Source organism: Ursus arctos, unplaced genomic scaffold (genome assembly GCF_023065955.2).
Source record: "Ursus arctos isolate Adak ecotype North America unplaced genomic scaffold, UrsArc2.0 scaffold_5, whole genome shotgun sequence".
Classification (NCBI taxonomy): Eukaryota; Metazoa; Chordata; class Mammalia; order Carnivora; family Ursidae; genus Ursus; species Ursus arctos.
This window is the reverse complement of record NW_026623067.1, coordinates 54,335,014-54,353,581: the sequence shown is the minus strand read 5'-3', so window position 1 is coordinate 54,353,581 and position 18,568 is coordinate 54,335,014. Positions and strand designations below refer to the sequence as shown.

The 18,568-nt window shown below is 42.2% G+C and overlaps 1 protein-coding gene across 20 annotated transcripts in view; it reads right to left on the bottom strand.

Moving 5' to 3' along the window:
- Positions 1 to 18,568, bottom strand: part of MAST4 (microtubule associated serine/threonine kinase family member 4) — a 535,574-nt gene that overhangs the window by 6,386 nt on the left and 510,620 nt on the right. For 14 of the 20 annotated variants that reach the window (XM_044384142.3, XM_044384143.3, XM_057307025.1 and 11 more), the window contains 5 exons: positions 14,458 to 14,658; positions 11,903 to 12,132; positions 11,235 to 11,357; positions 2,555 to 2,691; positions 362 to 543 (listed from right to left, as the gene is read on the bottom strand). In XM_044384142.3, coding sequence (XP_044240077.3) covers positions 362 to 543; positions 2,555 to 2,691; positions 11,235 to 11,357; positions 11,903 to 12,132; positions 14,458 to 14,658 — 873 coding nt within the window. The remainder of the gene's footprint in view (positions 1 to 361; positions 544 to 2,554; positions 2,692 to 11,234; positions 11,358 to 11,902; positions 12,133 to 14,457; positions 14,659 to 18,568) is intronic. The other 6 variants (XM_057307021.1, XM_044384145.3, XM_048220822.2 and 3 more) reach the window with 1 other exon arrangement.

Below are 18,568 nucleotides of genomic sequence, written 5' to 3'. Positions count from 1 at the left end.
CTGTGGGCAGAAAACAGAAAGCCGTGAGCAACAGCCTCCCTCCCTTTTTCCATGCTTCCAACCCAAACTCTTTTAGATCAGATCAGATAAAGGTCAGCAAATTGTCTTAGCATTTAACTCTCATTAATACACGCTCTTTGGATAAATCTTTCCCACATCAGGGTTCAACCCAGTATTTCCTGCCTTAATAGTCTAAATGGCCACATCTCATGACAGCCCTATAAATCCTGTTCGCTACCATCTACATTCTCAACCTTCTTTCATTAAGCTCGAATAAGCCTCGCATCCCTCCAGAGCTCAGACAGTGATTCTGACCTCCTCTCAACTCTCCCTTGCCGTGTGGGCCAGGAGACTCACTCACCGGATGGGAAGTCGGGGGTGGAGCGATAGCTGGGCGTGGGGGACCGGGGAGACAAGCTGTGAGTGGGGGAACCCGGGAGGCTCTCCCCTGATGACAGGGACCGATTCAAGCAGGAGAAACTACGGCTGGTGTGGAGCAAAGGAGAAGGCTGCTTGGCGAGTTTTTTGAAAAGGGATCTTCTCCTAGAGTGACAACAAGAGAAAACCGATTAGATTGTACATTTGGGGCCACCCCTGTCTCCCCACAATACCCGTGTAGTCAGTTCACACCACCGTAGGTTCCCACTTTCAAATTAAAAACTTTCTTATGACTTAGGAAGAGTCTTTGATAGCACACAAGGGACACTCTCTCAATTCCAAATACTTTAGGAAGGGCTGAGAAAATAGGAAAATATGAAATACATGAAATACATAGCCATTTGTTTATTTGTCAGGTTTACGAGGAGGGTGTTCTTTACCTGAAAGCTTCTCAGATACAATGACACAATGTAATTAAGAGGTAATACAAAGTGAAACTCTGGAAGTAAAACCATTATCTTGGATATAGAATTCTTCAGTGGTGATACGTTGGGCAGAGACTTTATCTAGGAGGGGCTGTTGCTGTGCTTATTCCACTGTGGGCTCTGGAAAATTCTTAATGACAATGTAGGCTGTACATTAACAGAAAAAGCGAGAAAGGGGAACTGAAGCTTATCCTATCAGCGGGGCACCAGACACTATGGTGCAGCAGAAGCAAATGTGTATTTAGTGCTCAACAAGCATATCTTAAAGTAAAAAGAAAAAAAAAAGCTTTAGATGGCTTCGAAGTGCAAGTGGCTGTAGAAAGTTCTTTCACCTTTGCCATCATGCAAGCCTCACTCGACCCGCAGTGAACTGAAGCAGAAGTTTAAACACTGTTGCCCCTTTGAAACAGTGTGCTCTGTATGACTTCAACCACAATCCAAATATAAAGCACACATGTTAAAATATACATATAAAATCACTCATTTATCTGATAAAGCACACATCTCAGAACTCATGGGTTTCATTCTAATCAAAGCAAATAAATGTACTTCGGTTAAACAATTACATCATTTTATACAGTTCGTAATGAAAAACAGCAACTCTGCTACTGCCCTTGGCCCACTTGCCTGAGAAACCACTTTCTACTCTAGCTGTTTCTTCTCCTGTTTGTCTGCATATTGCTAAGTAATCTCTTTATACTATGCTTTCGTTTTTCAGTTTTAGAAACTATCTATTGATTTCCTAGCACAGAAGATGAGGATGAAGCTCTTACACAAGCCCCCTTCCACCTCCTGACCAAACACACTTCCCTTTTTCTATTCCTCCCTCTAGAGCTAAACCAAAACTTTCGGTTCGAGAAAAGGTTGGCCTTTTCCCCCTCTATTTTATATCATAAATATTGTTCACAGCTGGGCTATGCAAAGCCTGACTCCATTTCCTTTCTTGTACGCTTTTCTCTTTCCTGGAGTTAATAAGCATTCCTTTTTCATTTGCTTATTTCCCCACATTTCTATCATCAAAAATCCTCTTAATACAATCAGACACATTAGATCCAAGTGGGCAAAGGAGGGGTGCTGCTGAGGCATCATGCGGGGAGCCCATCCAGACAGTTGTCTGGCGAGAAATGTCCCCACCGCAAACACATAACACACATCTTGCCAGGGTGTGCAGAGAGCACAGGAAGACTCACAGTGCCTCTCAGATTGCAAATGTGTAACCCAGTTAGGTCTTCAGTCACTAAATCAAAACCCCTTTATTTTGGGGCTTATCTGGATGCTTTAAATATATAGTTATTTTGAATATATGCCATTTAAAAATAGCAATTGTATGTTTTTAGATAACGTAAAGGACATTAATAAATGTAGATTTAATGCTAAAAACTGCCTGAAATCCAACTCATTTGAAATGAAGTCTAGAGGCTTAAGAAACAGCAAAGGGCTTTTCATGGTACTCACACAGGAAAAAAAAAAGCAATCTGAATTCTTCTATAATGTAACAACTATGTAAATCTTTTCATTGTGAAAAATAATGCTATTAAGAATGTGAACTTTAATGTATACATATTTGAACCAAAGCATGAAATTTCTCACAGAGCAATGGATCTTTTTCATATGTAAGTATTTAAATTAAGGAGTAACTTTCCTCCAACATGGGTATATACCAAACTCGCAAAAATACTGCTTTAACTAACCTTTCTAGACTTTCTTTCTTCTTAGATTTCTTGCTCCGCCTCACCATCCGGCTCTTATAGCTGTTTCTCCTGGCTGGTCCCGTTTTGATTGATGTGTTTTCAAATGGGGTAGTAGTGATTGACACCTTATTTCCACTCTATAAAAAAAGTGGGGTGGTATTAAAAGGAAATTCTGGGAGGAAACAAGATCAGAACGGGGATAGGAGATTCAAAGACAAAGAAAGACACATAAAGATATACGTACAGAAGCCTTCCATTTCTAAGCAACAATTGAAGCAGTGACATCCTGACAGAACACAAAGGGTGGAAGGCAAAAAGATAGGTTGCTTTAAGAACGCAGGCTCTGGACTCCACAGATGTGAGTTCAAATCCAAGTCCTGTGACCGCAAGAGGCTGCTTCTCCTCTCTGTGCCTCGAACACCTGCGCTATCTAACAGCGAAATCATACCTATCTCACAGGGGCTCATGTGACGATTCCACGGGAAGGAGTTAGTAAAGCCTTCAGCACTGCGTGTGACACGTGGAAAGCACTCTATAAATAACAGTTATCTTCATCCATATGTATTAAGTATAAATGTGCCCAGGGGCTGTCTGTTCTTGGTTGATTCATTTTTCTTTTTTCTCCTTTTTGTATTTTTCCTTTGACCTAGAAATCATAAACTAGCAAAACTGAATGAGACTTTTATTTTTAATTATTTTAAAAGATTCCTTTCCTGTCACCATAAAACTTGTCAGCTTGCAGAACTGGAAAGTTGACGCTAGCGAGTATAAAACAGCCTCTCTTTAACCAGGTCACACAGGGTGAGGTAACTCCTGGTGGATTTCTGGGCCTTTCACTCAGTGCTGGGACAGGGCTTGCTGGGCAGGCCCTGAGGGTAGACAGGAGTTAGAAGTTGGGCTGAGGGGTGCCCAGGGCAGATAGTAGGACTAATCCCCTTCATTCCTGCATCAATGACCTCTTCTTGAATTTCTTAATAACCGGGGGAGAAACATGTCCTTTCAAAGTCACAGATGGCCCTGATTATCTTGAAAAGACAAGAAGTGTAAGAAGGGTCTTTTAAAAGGCCTATGCCTAGAAAACGCCTAGCAATTCGGCTCTACGTGGTACTAAGCGATGAGGGAGTTGAGTATGGTGGGGCAGGGGACCAAACCAAGGAGGATTGACTGCTTTAATGTTAACATCTACTCCCCTGCTCCAATTTGGGAAATAATACATGACATTTTAAGATGTAATTGTAAAGTATAAGTAAAAATAAAAATCACTGAGAAACCTATCACTCAGCTAACACTGGTAATACTTCAGTATATTTCTTGATCTTTTTTTAGGCACGTATAAATTATGAATGTTTATGAACATACTTCGTAAATAATTTTAATCTTAATCTAATACTTAGCTTTATGTTGTTTTTCCATTTCATATTATATAACTTGGAAAACCTTCCCCGCATCATTGAATGTTCATTAGGAACATAATTTTTATTGGCTGTATATATAATATTCCACGAGATGGGTGAATCAAAACTTAACAATTTCCATACTGCTACTGTTTACTATTTTTCAATTCTTTTAAGAGTTGCCAAAAATACCCTTATCTATAAATCACTGTCCTAATCTCTGTCATTTTCCTTAGATTACATAATTAGAGTCAATGCAGCAAATCAAAGGATCTTTCTAAACTTGGTACATACTAATACACTATTTTCCAGAAAGTTTATGTCAATATGTATTTTTGTGGGCAGCACATAAATACCGTTTTTGAGTTTTTTTTAAGATTTATTTGAGAGACAGATTAAAGGTGAGAGAGTGGGGGGAAGGGCAGAGGGAGAGGGAGAGAGAGAGAGAGAGAGAGAATCTTAAGCAGACTCCATGCTGAGCTTGGAAGTCAACAGGTGGGTTGATCTTAGGACTCCATGACCTGAGCCAAAACCAAGACTCAGATGCTTAACTGACTGGGTCATCCAGGTGCCCCCATAAATACCTTTCTTACCACAGTTTTGTCAGAACTGAGCATTAACATTAAACGAATCACCAATTTTATACAAATAAATTATATCAAGTTTTAATCTTTGTTCTTTGATGATGTCTCATTTATTTTAGTCATTTCTATCTCTTCAGGAGATGATCTGTCCACGTCTTATATCCACTTTACAATCAGCAAGTCTTAGTATTTTATGACTGACTTTTAGAGTTTTTTGTATATTTAAGACATGTATTCCCATACCTAATGTCCTAATTGTAAAAAAATATTTTAGGGAAATAGGATTTCAACTGAAACAAAAGAAAAATTATTCTGAAAGAATAAACTATATGTTCTATTGCAAATGCCAAAACTTTTAGAATAAACCTTTATCTGATGGTAAAAACTGACATTCTATTTCCTGTTTGAACAGAACATTCAGCTTCTAAGTATGAAAGGCCTATCAGTGGAGGTTGTTTAGAATGGGATCATCTCTTCACAAATTGAGGGAGGTCAGCTAAAATCTGAGTTTGTCCTGCATGCCTGAGGCAAATGAAAAGAGCAACCAGGATGGCTGGAGTTCATCTTTCATTGTGGTTCTCTCAACCCTTTCCCATAATCATATATAGACGGGACACAGAGAGCCATTGTGACCACTGAGGCTGTCCTACCACGTGAGTCACTGAACCTGACTCCAATTCTACCATTTCTAGCATATTCACCACTGCCTTCCCTATCTTTATCTCTAAGCGGTTAACAATGCCACTTTAAAGAGCATTTTGAGCGTTAAAGTGTTTTTCACATATATTCTCTTACTTTATTTTCACCACCAAGTCAGGAGGGCTGTTTTATTTTTTTTACAACCGGTAAGGTGGGGAAGAATTGTTATCCTTGCATTAAAACGGAGGAAAACAGATTCAGGGACACTGAGTTTTCTTCTTCCCCAGGTCACAAAGCCCAGTGGAAGAGCCCACACCTGGCTCCCTGCCCCTCATCCCCTGTGCCCACTAGTCATGGGCACGGGCATGCCCTGATCACCACCTCTCTCGCTCCCAGCAGAGTACACGGCTTCTACATGACGAGTGGTGGTGAGGGAACCAGGCACTGGATTAATATGGGGAATGATCCAAGTATGAGACTGTCAAGACGAAAACGAAGAGATAGAAAAACAGCATAAACATTTTAAGAAATAAGCATAAATGATGAACATACCTCAGTAGAAAATAGTCATGGCCAGGGTTTTTAAATCAGAGCACATCACTGAGCTCTGTACAAATGTTTCCTTCCCCTGTAAAAACCAAACCTGGTTTTCTTTTTTGTCTCTCTATATGGCTGTTCCTGAGGACAGTTTGCTTGACTTAGGTAAATACACTGAGATAATTTCCCTAAAGAGGAACTGCAGACACGGAAGATAAAGACTGCAAATATTTCAATGGGAGCAATAATGACAACGAAAATGGTAAATGAATGGAAAAATAACTATCGATAATAAGGTAGGAATCATAAAGGCTGCCACCTGGTGGATCCATTGGCTACATGGAGGGCTGTCTGAGCTCAGCGCAATTTGTCTTACTGGGTCCTTTCAACTTCAATACATTCTTCTGAAGAACGAGTAAACTCTTCTAAGAGAAATTCTGTGGTACTTGTTTAAAAAACAAAAAATGGGGCCAGCAGACTGTTAAATGTTCAATTTGTTCACTTTTACTATAAACCATTTGTGTAATTGTGCATGGTGGGAGGGAAATTACTTTAAGCTGGCTGAACTCAATACAAAAGCAGGCTAACCAATCTCTTCCTCTCAGTCTGGCTCCACGTTAATTTATCGGTTGGCCCTGGATATCTTATTGAGGTAGACTATTCTTACATTCCTTTCTCTGCATCCTGCACATGGGGGAACGTTGGGCTTTCTGTAAGCCTGGCTCTTTGCTCTGATTCACATCCTCCACAATCCAGCCCCAACCACCTTGCACACTCCATCCCATATACAAACCCAGGCTCCTGCCACACTAGTTTACTCATGTACCTCAAGCATTTTGAGCTTTCCTGCCCTTCTGTTTGCACACACCCTCTATGTTCTGCTGAGACCATCCCACACTCCCTTTGCACGCACTAACTCTCCACCCATAACCCCCAACTCTTCCTCCCTGTCTACCCTAGTTTAAGTCATCTCTACTTCGGACTTGGGGCCAGGTTTACAGTCTGTTCCTTTGACTGCAGACTGGTACTGCCACTGTTTTTCCATGTGAATGTGGTACTGCATTATTGGCCATCAGAGGACTTCGGGTATAGAGCACTACGGCAGACTCATGTGATGTACAGACTCCGATGCTAGACGGTGCAAATCCTCTTCTGCGCCTTCTTAGCAGATAAAATCAGGCCGCTCTGCTAACTTTCTCATGCTTTAATTTCCTCATCTGTAAAGTGGGGACACACCGTTATTTACAGCACCCCCTTCACAGTGTGTAAGGACTGTAGCAGTTCGTCTGTATAAATCACTCTCTATTACCTATTATTCTTGTGTGGCCCCTGTTGTATGACCCTTCAGGACCTAACACGACGCTCTGCGCATTCTCAGGGCTCAGCGAATAGGTAAGGTTGGTAACAAGGATGCTAATTGATGGACTTCATTTTAATATCTAAAAGTTCCCCAGAGTTCATAGGAAAGACATTTTCAAAGCAGGGGCTGATGAAGAAGGGCTTCTCTTATGCACTGGCCCTTTAAACTAACGCTATCCCGAAAAAGCCACCTGGTTGAACTGAGTTTCCTGGAGTAGAGAGGGAAAGCCGGGCACCTTACTATGTGCATCTATATGGACTTCACCCACCACGGCAGTGGGAGGAGAAAGATGTCCTTGCTTTTACAAAGTTCTCTGAGAGAGCTACCTGAAAGCCGAATGGAGGTGATTTAACTCCTCACGGCAGGAGAGCGGGGAGGCAAAGGTGAAGGAGCACACTTCAAGGGAGTCACAGAGCCAATGGGGAACAGAACTGGGAAGCACGTGGTTCTGTAATTCCGCGGACCTACGATGGGAAGTGACTGTGGACGGAAGTTAGTGCTTCCGCAGTAGGTTCGCTTGGAAGTTGTGAGGGTAAATAAGCCCAAAGTTGGAGATGTTAAATGTGGAAAATGCTTACTGAGCTCACATTCCAGCTGATAAATGAGTCCCGTACAAGCATGTCTCAACAGACACAGAGCAGCCACCGCCTTTTCCTAAGGGTGCCATCACATTTCACGGAGTAGTTCGTGAGCAGAAAACATCAAGGCAACGGCCTCCAAGAACACCAAAACAGAGCTACTACCCTGGTGTTCCACGAGCAATGGCATGAGGGAGCCCAGTGTGGATACCACTCACTTTACACTTTGTGCAAGAACCACTGTTCAAATTTGGAAGAAAGCTGCATGATTACACAGTTCACTGGGAAGATAATTAAATCCCTTGTATCCTTTTTGTTTCATTACATTGCCTGCTCCCTCCAGTGCTTCCTTTATGAACCAGAGGCAGGATCCCCTGCTTGGCTCTGCGACAGAGCGCGCCAGAGCTCCCCGATACGCTCTGCGTGTGCTTACACAATTTCAGAGACACGCTGACTAGATCCAGGAATGAAGGTGCTCCATAACCACAGGAGGACAAATGTTATAAATGGGACTGGATTCTGCCAAGAGGCTTTGCCAGAGACCTTCAGGAGAAATATATATTCAGATTTTACAGAAGCAGGTTTAAAAATCCTGAATCATATCAAATGTGAAACAAATTAGGAAAATCACTGAATGTCTCAGCCAAGGAAACAAATGCATATTTTCTAAAGATATATATTTCAGTTTATTATTTCTCCTTGTGATTTTACGAGCAGATACACGAAATGATATGAGGACACGCTGTGGCTGGAGCTACGCTGCAGGTAACACAACACTGTTATAAAGAAGGCAGGAAGCCAAACCATGTTACCATTTAAAATCCCTCTGACCTCCTTTCAAATGCTAATGCCAAGATTTGAAAAAGCTCTAGCAGGATGAATAAAGACTAAAGAGAACCTCACCTGTAAAACACAGACTTATTTAAAACAAAGGGTGAGCTCCTAGAAAAGAGCAAGGAGCATTTTGGAGATAAATAACACGTCTGTCTGCCTACCTCTGTCTGCCTACCTCTGCGGTGAAAAGGTTTATATACTGGCTGTGCAGACAGAGGGAGAAAACCCTAAACAAATTCCCTGGGCTCCTCCTCACAAAGGGCTGATCTGTGAGCCAGCAACGGGGCAGCCCTGGACCACAGGGGCAGGTACTGTGAGAAAAGCTGCTGGTCAGACTCACGAGTCTTTATATCCCTTCCAGAATTTTTTCCTGTAGAGCCCTAAGTCATTTCAGGTCACTTTCACATCCAAAGGATCTCCGAGTCAGCAACCCTGCTGTGCCTCCCATTTCTTGGGCACTTACAGGAGTGAGTTGTTGCATACCAGGTGGACAAAGAATATTATCAGGGACCGGTGGTGAATGAAACTAAAAAACTCAGGTCTTATTCTCCATGTTGTCTGTTTCTGTTCAGTAGCCATACTCCAAAGCGTAGCCTAACCCCAGCCATTTAATGTTGAATGGCCAACGGAATGGCATGTAGAGCAAGACACGAGTCAAGACATAACAAGAGTAGTAGTGTGGTATTTGGCTCCTCCCATGGTTAACTTTTGGACAGCAGGCAAAGGAGAACCCCATTGTTCACCTCAATACCACAAACAGTTATTGGGTACCCATCTATATCCTAGGTATGGGGTAAATGCTGGGATTATGTAGAAAGCTTTGATAGTTACTATGTCCCCTGCAGGGCTCTGTCCAATTGGCTACGTGTTCGGCATGACCTTAAGCAGATTTCCAACACTGCCTATGGCACTGCAGTGTTCTCTCAATATTCAGTCCTATGCCTCCAGTGATCAATACATGCATTGGTGAGAAAGTTGGCTAGTATTAGGGGAACAACCTGTAGGTACGAATTACAGCAACGTCAGGCCCCAACCCCGCAGACTTCAGTTTTGAGCTCAAGACCAAAATTTCATCAATGATGTGAATTAATCAATGGCACTAATTTTCCCACAATCTGCTACTTCACAATGGATCTTCGAATATGCATGCTATATTAACTACTCTCAGAACCTAGGCCAGGCCCTTAATTTTTTGAAGAATATATTCCTACTAGCTGTGGGAATGACAGAAGAGTAGAAAAGTCATTAAATTGCACTTATTTTTGGAAGGCTTAGCATACCCACTTCTTTGTAGTGCCTTCTAAATTTCTAATTTTCTTTCATGTTTCAATTCAATGAAATTTCTCTGTGATGTCTCTCCCCACTCATAGAATATTCTCTCCAAAAGTATGACATTCTTCCCTCTGCTACAGCCCTGACTAATTAAGTTAAACTTTATCTGCTTCCATACAACCCCGACATCTCCCATACTTCTCAAGGGCAAGGACTATACCTTCATTCCTGTGTTATCAGCATCTACTACGGCACCAGACTCAGAGTGTTCTGAAAACAGTCTAAATGCACATTATTTCAATGGCATTTATGTGTTTATGCTCTGTCTCTCAACAGGCTGTAATATATCTGAAGCTGTGGTTCACACCTCTCTGTATAGAAATCCGTTACAGCCCCTCTGGTGCTCAAAAAGCAAGAGGTCATCCATAAATCTGTGGATTGGTAAAATAATCCTCCAGTTAGAGACTGTATTTCTGATTACAGACTTCTTTTTCCAAACAGATTTAAAATCAAACACAACTTCATCTTTGTTTTTACAAGACCCATTTTTGGAGCTATGACTTTATATTCTACAGTCAGCAGGTGACACAGCAAGTAACTCACCAGAAATGAGAGGATCAGTGTGGATTTTCTTTCTCCACTCAGATTCATGCTTCTTGTGGCCTTAACTCTCTAGGCTTTATTCAGCTTACATTTGAAATAGAAAATGATTTATGTTCAAATTCATTTGTGTGAGGGGGGAAAGGTGTAATGATTGCTAGCACCCCTTCCTCCATTATTACCAATTTCTGTCATTTACAGTATATGAGTATATTTTCACAATTCTTTTTTTAAAAGATTTATTTGGGAGACAGTGAGCGAGCGCTCACATGGTGGTGGTAGGAGAGGGAGAATCTCAAGCAGACTCCCTGCTGAGTGCAGAGTCAGACGTGAGGCTCCATCTCACGACCCTGAGATCATGACCTGAGCTGAAACCAAGTGTGGGACGCTTAACCAATTGAGCCACCCAGGCGCCCCTGTATTCACAATTCCACCTTTCGAAGGAAATCCAACTGTCAGACTGAACCTTCATTCCTGACCCCACAGTTTAATACCACTTCATCTTCCATTGCACTAGAATAAAACTTACTTAATGTTCCTGAAGAAAATCACCCTTAGGTGATTTCCAAACAGATTTCACCAGTGAGGTTCATAAAATGAAAAGAATTCATGTTATTTGTGATTTAGAATAAGAAGTTAAATTAGGAAGTGACTGTGCAGATGTAGGAACATGGTTTTCACGATATAAATAACCAGAGAATTAATAATCTCTTCTCCTTTGTATTAAACCTTAGACTACTGAATACTTTTCTCAGCAATAAGACTGAGTGTGTATGGGTGTACCACAGAGAAGAACCGTAGAACTTTAGGAGAGAATTCTTGGTACCAGCTCTTTCTGATGACCTGTTTTATCTGTACGGCATGGACATAAAAAGATAATACCTTTAGCAAGAGCTCTATAACTTCCGTGTGGACAAGTCCATGCACCGGTTCTCCATTGATGTGTGTGATCAGATCCCCAGCCTTCAGTCCTGCCTGGCATGCTGGACTTCCTTCTTCTACATTCTAAAGTCCAAGAAGAGAGTATATATTCGTAAGCCAACAAATGGCAACCCTAACATCTGCTGTTTCTTCTGGGAGAATATTCTGAGTTAATCAGCAAGTGATCCTAAGCTCCTAAGAGGAAATCAAGAAGGCATGGTTATTATTCCTTTTCTGTCATCATCCTAAAAAAGGACCATTCCTTATAAAATTTCAGGTGAATGAAGAAGGTAAGATTTTTTTTTTTTTAAATAAAAGAAGACCAGAAAAAAAAGAAAAGAAAAGAAAAAAAAAAACTAAAAAGGAGGGTGGCAAGAGGACTGTCATTGACTATTTCCACCAGCTTGCTATACAGACTGGATAATCAAACACGAAAACTGGACAGAATTATGAGAAATCACTAGTTTTCGCTAAATTTAATGCCACCCCATAAAGGGAAAGGGCATGAAACAGGACCCAAATGCCAGCTTAACAGAAAAACTGCTTGCAAATGGGTCTCAGCCAACTTATTCATTCTCCAGGATGGGTGGGAGTGAAAACTAACAAGGATGAGAGGCGGCTGGTCTTACCCAAACAATATGGTGCACCGTATAGATGTCACTGTCTCCCACATACACCCGGATGGCTCGGATGGTAAAACCATAGTTCTTCCCGGAACTGTGGATCACAACAGGCTGATGTGGACTGGCGGAAGCTGCTGAAGAATCTCGGCTGGGAGAGGAATCTCGTGAAGAAGAAGGGTCCGAGGACAGGGAGTGGGGGGACATTGGACTTCCCAGGGGAGAAACAGCAAACATGTCTGCAACACAGAAGCCAGTCATCAAAGCCGATTCTGATCACACAAACATCCATGCAGCCAGCCCACACCGCACCAGCCCTGCCATGATCGGGAGCTTGGCTGTAACAGAAATCCATTCCTTTCTAATAAGGAAATTATATAAAAATATTTATATTGCTAATCAGCATGGCTTTCCAAACAGAGGCTGTTAAGAAAACTTCAAAAGCGTCTTTATTTTAACTCATTTTTCAATTAATTCTCTGAAGTTATAATTTCTTAATTTTCTACACTAATGAAAACACACACCAAACTTAACTCCTACCTGGCTGTGATAGTTCTAGTTAGTATGTTTTATTTTAATTAAAGAAACAAATCACAAATGCACACATTTCAAGTACGCCTTTACCCAGAGAAGACTGCATGGCCTAGAGTAAGCGATCCTCTGGCTTCAAATCTTGCCCTCAACAACTTGAACATGGTCCTTCTCAAACCTCCATGGTCAGGAGAGCAATTTATCAATGCACCAGTTGCCTTCTACAGTATTACTGAACTAGTACTCAGTGAGTGATTTGGTTCAAGAAACACTGAGCTATCAATTTCTCCATGAAAGAATCACTCCTCATTACTCCGATTGCAACGGACTGTCTTCCCATGTTACCTACCATTCTAACAACAATGCTGAGAGGATAATACAGGTGAAACAGAGAAATTTTAAGAAAAACTTAATTCACCTTCCACAACACCAATTCTACTCTGTTCTTCTCGTTCTATAAGCAAACACACTTCGAATTTACTGTCAGCTCTGTGAACCTAAACAGATCTTCACTGGTCACGTGAAACTTGTGTGTGTTTGACAAGAAGAACAATCTGCAGAAGATGCTGAGGTTGAAGGGTGAGCCCCGTTAGAGCCAGGCTCCTAGGCGCCAGGGCCACTGAAGACTCACCAGGTGCACTGAGGACACTGTGGCCACAGCGAGCTGAAAGTATCCACACTATCATTTCTTCCAGTTCTTAGGTCTGGCCAAAGTAGAACAAAGCTAAGTGTCTCACTAGCCATGCTCCTTCATTTTGTGACAGTACCTGGCACCTGGTACTCTTCTGCTGGCTACCTTTTATCTAAAGGTCAAAAGGCCAGGTGAGGAGACACACACTGGTGGGCAGGGAACTTCTAACCATGCAAGCAGGAATGGGACAGAGTGGACACACACACACACACACATCGAAACTGCTGGAAAGCCAAGTCCCTGATCCCTTCCCTCATGATAGTTTCTGTTATTGCCCCAAATTGAACAATTGCTCTACTGAACCGAGATGTGGGCTTTCTCCCCAGCTTTCAACAGCAGACTTACCTTCCCAACTGCAGCTGCCCTGGGGCCACGGCCTTTGGGTTACGAATGGTCATTCAAACTAGGGAGACAGGTGTTTGCTTTACGGTACTAAAGAGGATGTCTCCCAGCAAAGAGTATGCTAGTGTGAGCAGTATCCCCACAGGGGCATTTGTTTCTATCAAATTTCTTTCTGCACCAACAGGAAATTTTGAAAATATCAACAATTCCTTTTAGACATGGTCTGTGTTCTTCCAAACGCAAGCCATCCGCAACAGAATTCAGTTGCGACCTGCAGTCCCTTGCCGCCATTTGAGAGGTAAGTCACCAACTCTTGGGTTTGTTTTTCATCTCTTCCAGTGGAACTGCTGTAGACTTAGTGGTTTGTGGAGGCGAAACCCAGTTGTGGAAAAATACCGCAATTCCACAAAACCATAATTAAACTTCGTCTTCCAACACAGGGAAGAAAATGATTTGACTACCAGTAGGAGGAAGCATAGCTCAACAGACAGGGTGGAGAAAAAAGCATAATTTCAGTGCTGTCTGTGACTCTCTGCATCCTCAGAAGTGAAAAACTTACATCCTCCATGTCTATTTCCTCATTAATTAGATGAGGAAAAACTATACTTCGTTTTCCAACACAGATGCTATAAACAGCTTGGTGAAGTATATAAATGATGCCCAGTCTAGGGAAGAAAAATTATTCAGAGGAGGTAACGTTACCACATAACTTGGGGATGGGGGAGCAGAAACGGAAAGAAAACAAATACGAGAAGGAAGGCTTTGTGGGAAGGAAGCCAGCCTCATCTCCTGATGCAGAAAGAAGCCAGAAGAAATCAGTGACACATGCTGTCTGGGAGCTCTGGAGTGACTGCAGGGAGAGGCTCCCGGGAGAGCTGAGCCGGACGGGTACCCCCATTACGGCTTCTAGCCATCCTGCACGCCCATCAGCATTCCAAACTGGGGAAGGGGGGACACATGCACAAATCACACAATGTCATGCGAGTAGATGTCTCTCTACCTCCTGGGATCATGAGGGACAGAGCACTGGCAGAAAGGGACTTTGTGACTTTCCCCGAGATTTTCTTTTTTTCTGTGCTTTCTAATCGCTGCCGGGCCATGTGAGAAGCGGGTTCACTGGATGGCTTTGAGGAATTATCTGTACTGTCCACACACTCGCTTCGTCCATTTATCTGATCCAAGTGCTCTGAAAAACTGCCAACTGCACAAAGAAGAAGGGATAAACACGTTCAGGGAAATCTGGGACAGGAGAAGTAGGGAGAGGGGAAGAGAAAGGGAAGGAAGAACAAAGTGAATACGTCCTCCCCTGTGGCTCACGAGCCCTTACGGTGTCAGGCAAACGTTACAAACACATGACTGGTTGGAGAAAGGCGATGTGGAGGAGGAGGAGAGGAAGAGGCGTCCATTCAGGTTCACTCTACCTGTACACGAGTCTGCTAGTTCTCAGCCTGTGATTCCCCTTAACTAGAAGATTCATTCCTTTCTAGAATCTGTATCTTACAACCCTTGTGGTGATAAGTCCTCCCCCTTGCTTCCAACCCATGGAAGCCCATGCTATGAACCAGGCATTGCCTTGTCAACGCCATGACCGCCCACTGTATACTATGACTATCCTGTGGTATTAGCTGTTAATAACGTGGACAACGCTGTTTGTGGTAAGTGGACATCACCTCATTTCTTTGTGTAGACTTCTGCCTGTGTCACCTCCTACCATCTTCCTAGGACACACCTACACTACGCTCATGCGTTAACTGACAGAAGAGTGCCTGAGGTGTCACCTTTGACTTCTCCTGCCACATGCCCCCTTAACACTCTCTGTTCCTTGCAAACTCACAGGACGACAAAGCCTATTACCCACTGCGTTACTCAGTGGCTCACTACGTCTTCCTGGCTTTTCCTCTAGAAAGTGTCATTCACCCTGTCCTGAAGTTACTGGACCAGTGGTAAGATCCTTTCCCCTCTGAGCCAGCTGTGCCTTCTTTATTTTTAAGCTTATTAACCCTTAAGAGGTGTTTTGTTTGTTTGTTTGTTTGCTTGTTTTTAGTTAAAAAATTGGGACTCCCCTCAGGAGAGGATCCCAAGAGAATATAACCACGCAGGAGGCGATAAAAATGGAAAATCACTGACATCTGTCTGGGCGAGGGCACAGATGAAGAGTGAAAGCTTCTGAGCAGAAGAACATGCAGAGTAACTCCCCAGAGAAAAAGGTGAACAGGCCCCCCTTTTGGTTCTTTCTACTTTTGCTTTTGGAGACTATTAGTTTTCTATCTTTTTTAAAATCACTGATAGTTGACCTTTGTCTATCCAGAAAAAGTAACACCTATCTGATTTTGACTTCTAAATGCTGTGTTACAAGCCCCCGGTGCTTTAAAAACCATTAACACAATCGTCACCTTAGGCTTTGCAATCCATGCAGACAATAGGATACCATTACAAATGATCCTTTGAAAGACCAGACAGCACATCTTAAGGCACGTAGTAACACTCTTTGCCTCGGAAAGAGTTAGGCTGGGTAAGACTTAACTCAATTTCTGTTCTGCTGAATATACCACTCAATTGCATAGCTCAAGTTTGGCCTTTGTGCACAGGAGATGGCAACCTCCCTCTAGGTGGGGTCCCCGCTAAGGGAAGCTGGGACCTGGGAGAGTGCTGTGGGTACAGGGAAAGATTCAGACTTCCACGTGACACCCAGTGACCTACAGAGGAAGACAATCTGAAGGGAAGTATCAGCAGCCTTCCTACTCCCATCCACCAAACTCAACCTCACTCAAGTCCATCTACCCTGTGCTCTCTAAATAAAGAAATCAACAGCTCAAGAACTTGACAAAAACTGCGTCACGAACCAAACACCTTATCTCAAAAACCTTAAGCTTCCTTTTGGGTAAGTTACACGCTCTTCTCCTTGCTAATGGAGGTGGGTGGGATCCTTGACAGGTGCAAAATGAAAAGCTGAATCTCTTCACAATGAATAATGGGTTTAACCGAGCACTACACCTAAGACTTCAGGACTTTTACTTTTCACCGATTCAAAAGCAACGTAGTCATGAAGAAACGGAAGGAGGAATAAAGCTATACCTCCCTAAATGCCTGAATGTGAATACATGGTATTCTTTTCTGTCATCCCTTCCTCTTGCCTCCGCCACTGCATTTCATAGCCCTGGAGATAAGCATGCATTTCTGTTCTGCCAATGGTGGATAATGTCACCTTAATGTTCTGTAAATGTCAAGGGTTCTTTCTTTTTGATGGTGGAGCAATATAAAAATCAACAAATTTAATTTTACTACAGTCACGGTTTTCAGATTTCCTAATTACCCTTGGCCATGAGCAGATCAGCTCATCTCTCTATTCTGTACAGCCCCCAAGGTCTTTGAGTATTTTTAGTGTGTATATGGGGGAGACAGAAAGGTGGTTTGAATCAATTAATCAAAATGCATGGCAGGACCTAAGCAGCTTTTTTTTTTTAATTATGAAAGTAATCAATCAACTGCTTACATACCGTTTCCCTCCCTTTCCCTTCGACAGTGCTAATGGGGACCAGGGCACGGAGACTAAGTGATCCACCGTATTAAGAGAAAATTTTAAATGGAGGGAAGTATACTCTATTCAGAGCATGATCATAAACTAGGAAACAGAGACCTTAGTACCCAGAAATATAAAATACTGAGATAATTCGATTTGACTTGACTACTAAGAGAACTAAAAATAATTAAGAATCTTGGACCACTATGTTGTGTCTACACTATTTCTATGTAACTATTCTCTTGGCTTTATAAAAAAGTAAGGGTGAGGGGAATTATCCTACATGGCAACAGCACTGAGGGGAAGAGGAAGAAAGAAAAAAACCAACAACAAAACAACACATTATTTTTCCCCATGATAAACTAGAAGCACATGTGAAGGTCCACAGAAGCAAACTTTTCAGCGAGGCTGAAATAAACCTAGCCTGTAAAATGTGTTTTCTTGAAATGATTTTAAAAAGAGTTATGCTGTGAATATTCAGTTAGATAAAAAAAAAGTTCATAAAAATTCTTGAAATCATTCATGGTTATCAATATAGCATACTGAATATAGCTTAATGAAAACATTTATCATGGCGACCCTAAGCCATATCCATGTTTCATTTTTTTTAAAGCATAAATGCACACTGCTCTGTAGAAGGATATGCTGTTGAAGAAATTGATGTAAACCAAGTCATATTTTAAGTGCACTTGGCTTGGTCTGAGGGAAATGCAAGTTTGATCATCTAATGACACATTAAGCCTTTTAAAATCCTTTGAAGATACTGTCTCTGCTGGCAGGAAGGTTATTTCACACAAAAGTGACACTATAAAGTGCTCTCCAAGAAAAGCCCAATCCCCTTGACTGCCTCACCAACAGAGACCGATGTCTGGGGAATTTCTGTACTCCAGTTACAGTAACTGGGACAGTAGCTTGTGTCTGGAGTGGGGTTGTTTCATATGCACATGAAATATGCACATGAAATACCGATTTGAATTGTGTTGGTATTTCTCACTCTCTCCTCCCCTCTTTTTTTTTATTATAATAATATTTTTTTAGTATATTATGTTAGTCACCATACAGTACATTCCTGGTTTTTGATGTAAAGTTCGATGATTCATTAGTTGCGTATAACACCCAGTCTCTCCTCCCCTCTTAGTCCTAGATGCATGGAGATCATCTGGGAATCTCACAGAATTAGCATCTTGCTGCACTAAGAGTCCAGTGTGGATATATGTAAGTGATTTGGCACAACATGGCCCCCTAACAAAAACCAACTCCTTCAGAGAGACCACCACCCACTCCAACACCAGAAGGAAAGCTGGCTTTATATTGTACCTTATGGGTGATTTCAGCCATTTTTGAGGGTAATTTTGAGCATGTCGCTGTCTGAAACAGTTCCTTACTCCTAACTTTGAATGAGACACAATTGTGCGAGACCCGCTTTTGCATCAACAACAGAGAACACAACACGGTCCTTAGTGTGTTCTGACTGCCATCCGAGAATCCCACCGAAGCCCAGCTGTGAAAGCCAAGGCTGGCTCTCAGGTCAAACTGAAGCAAGGAGGGTTTGCTCTATGGCCATGTGGTCAGGACGGGTGACCGCAGTTCA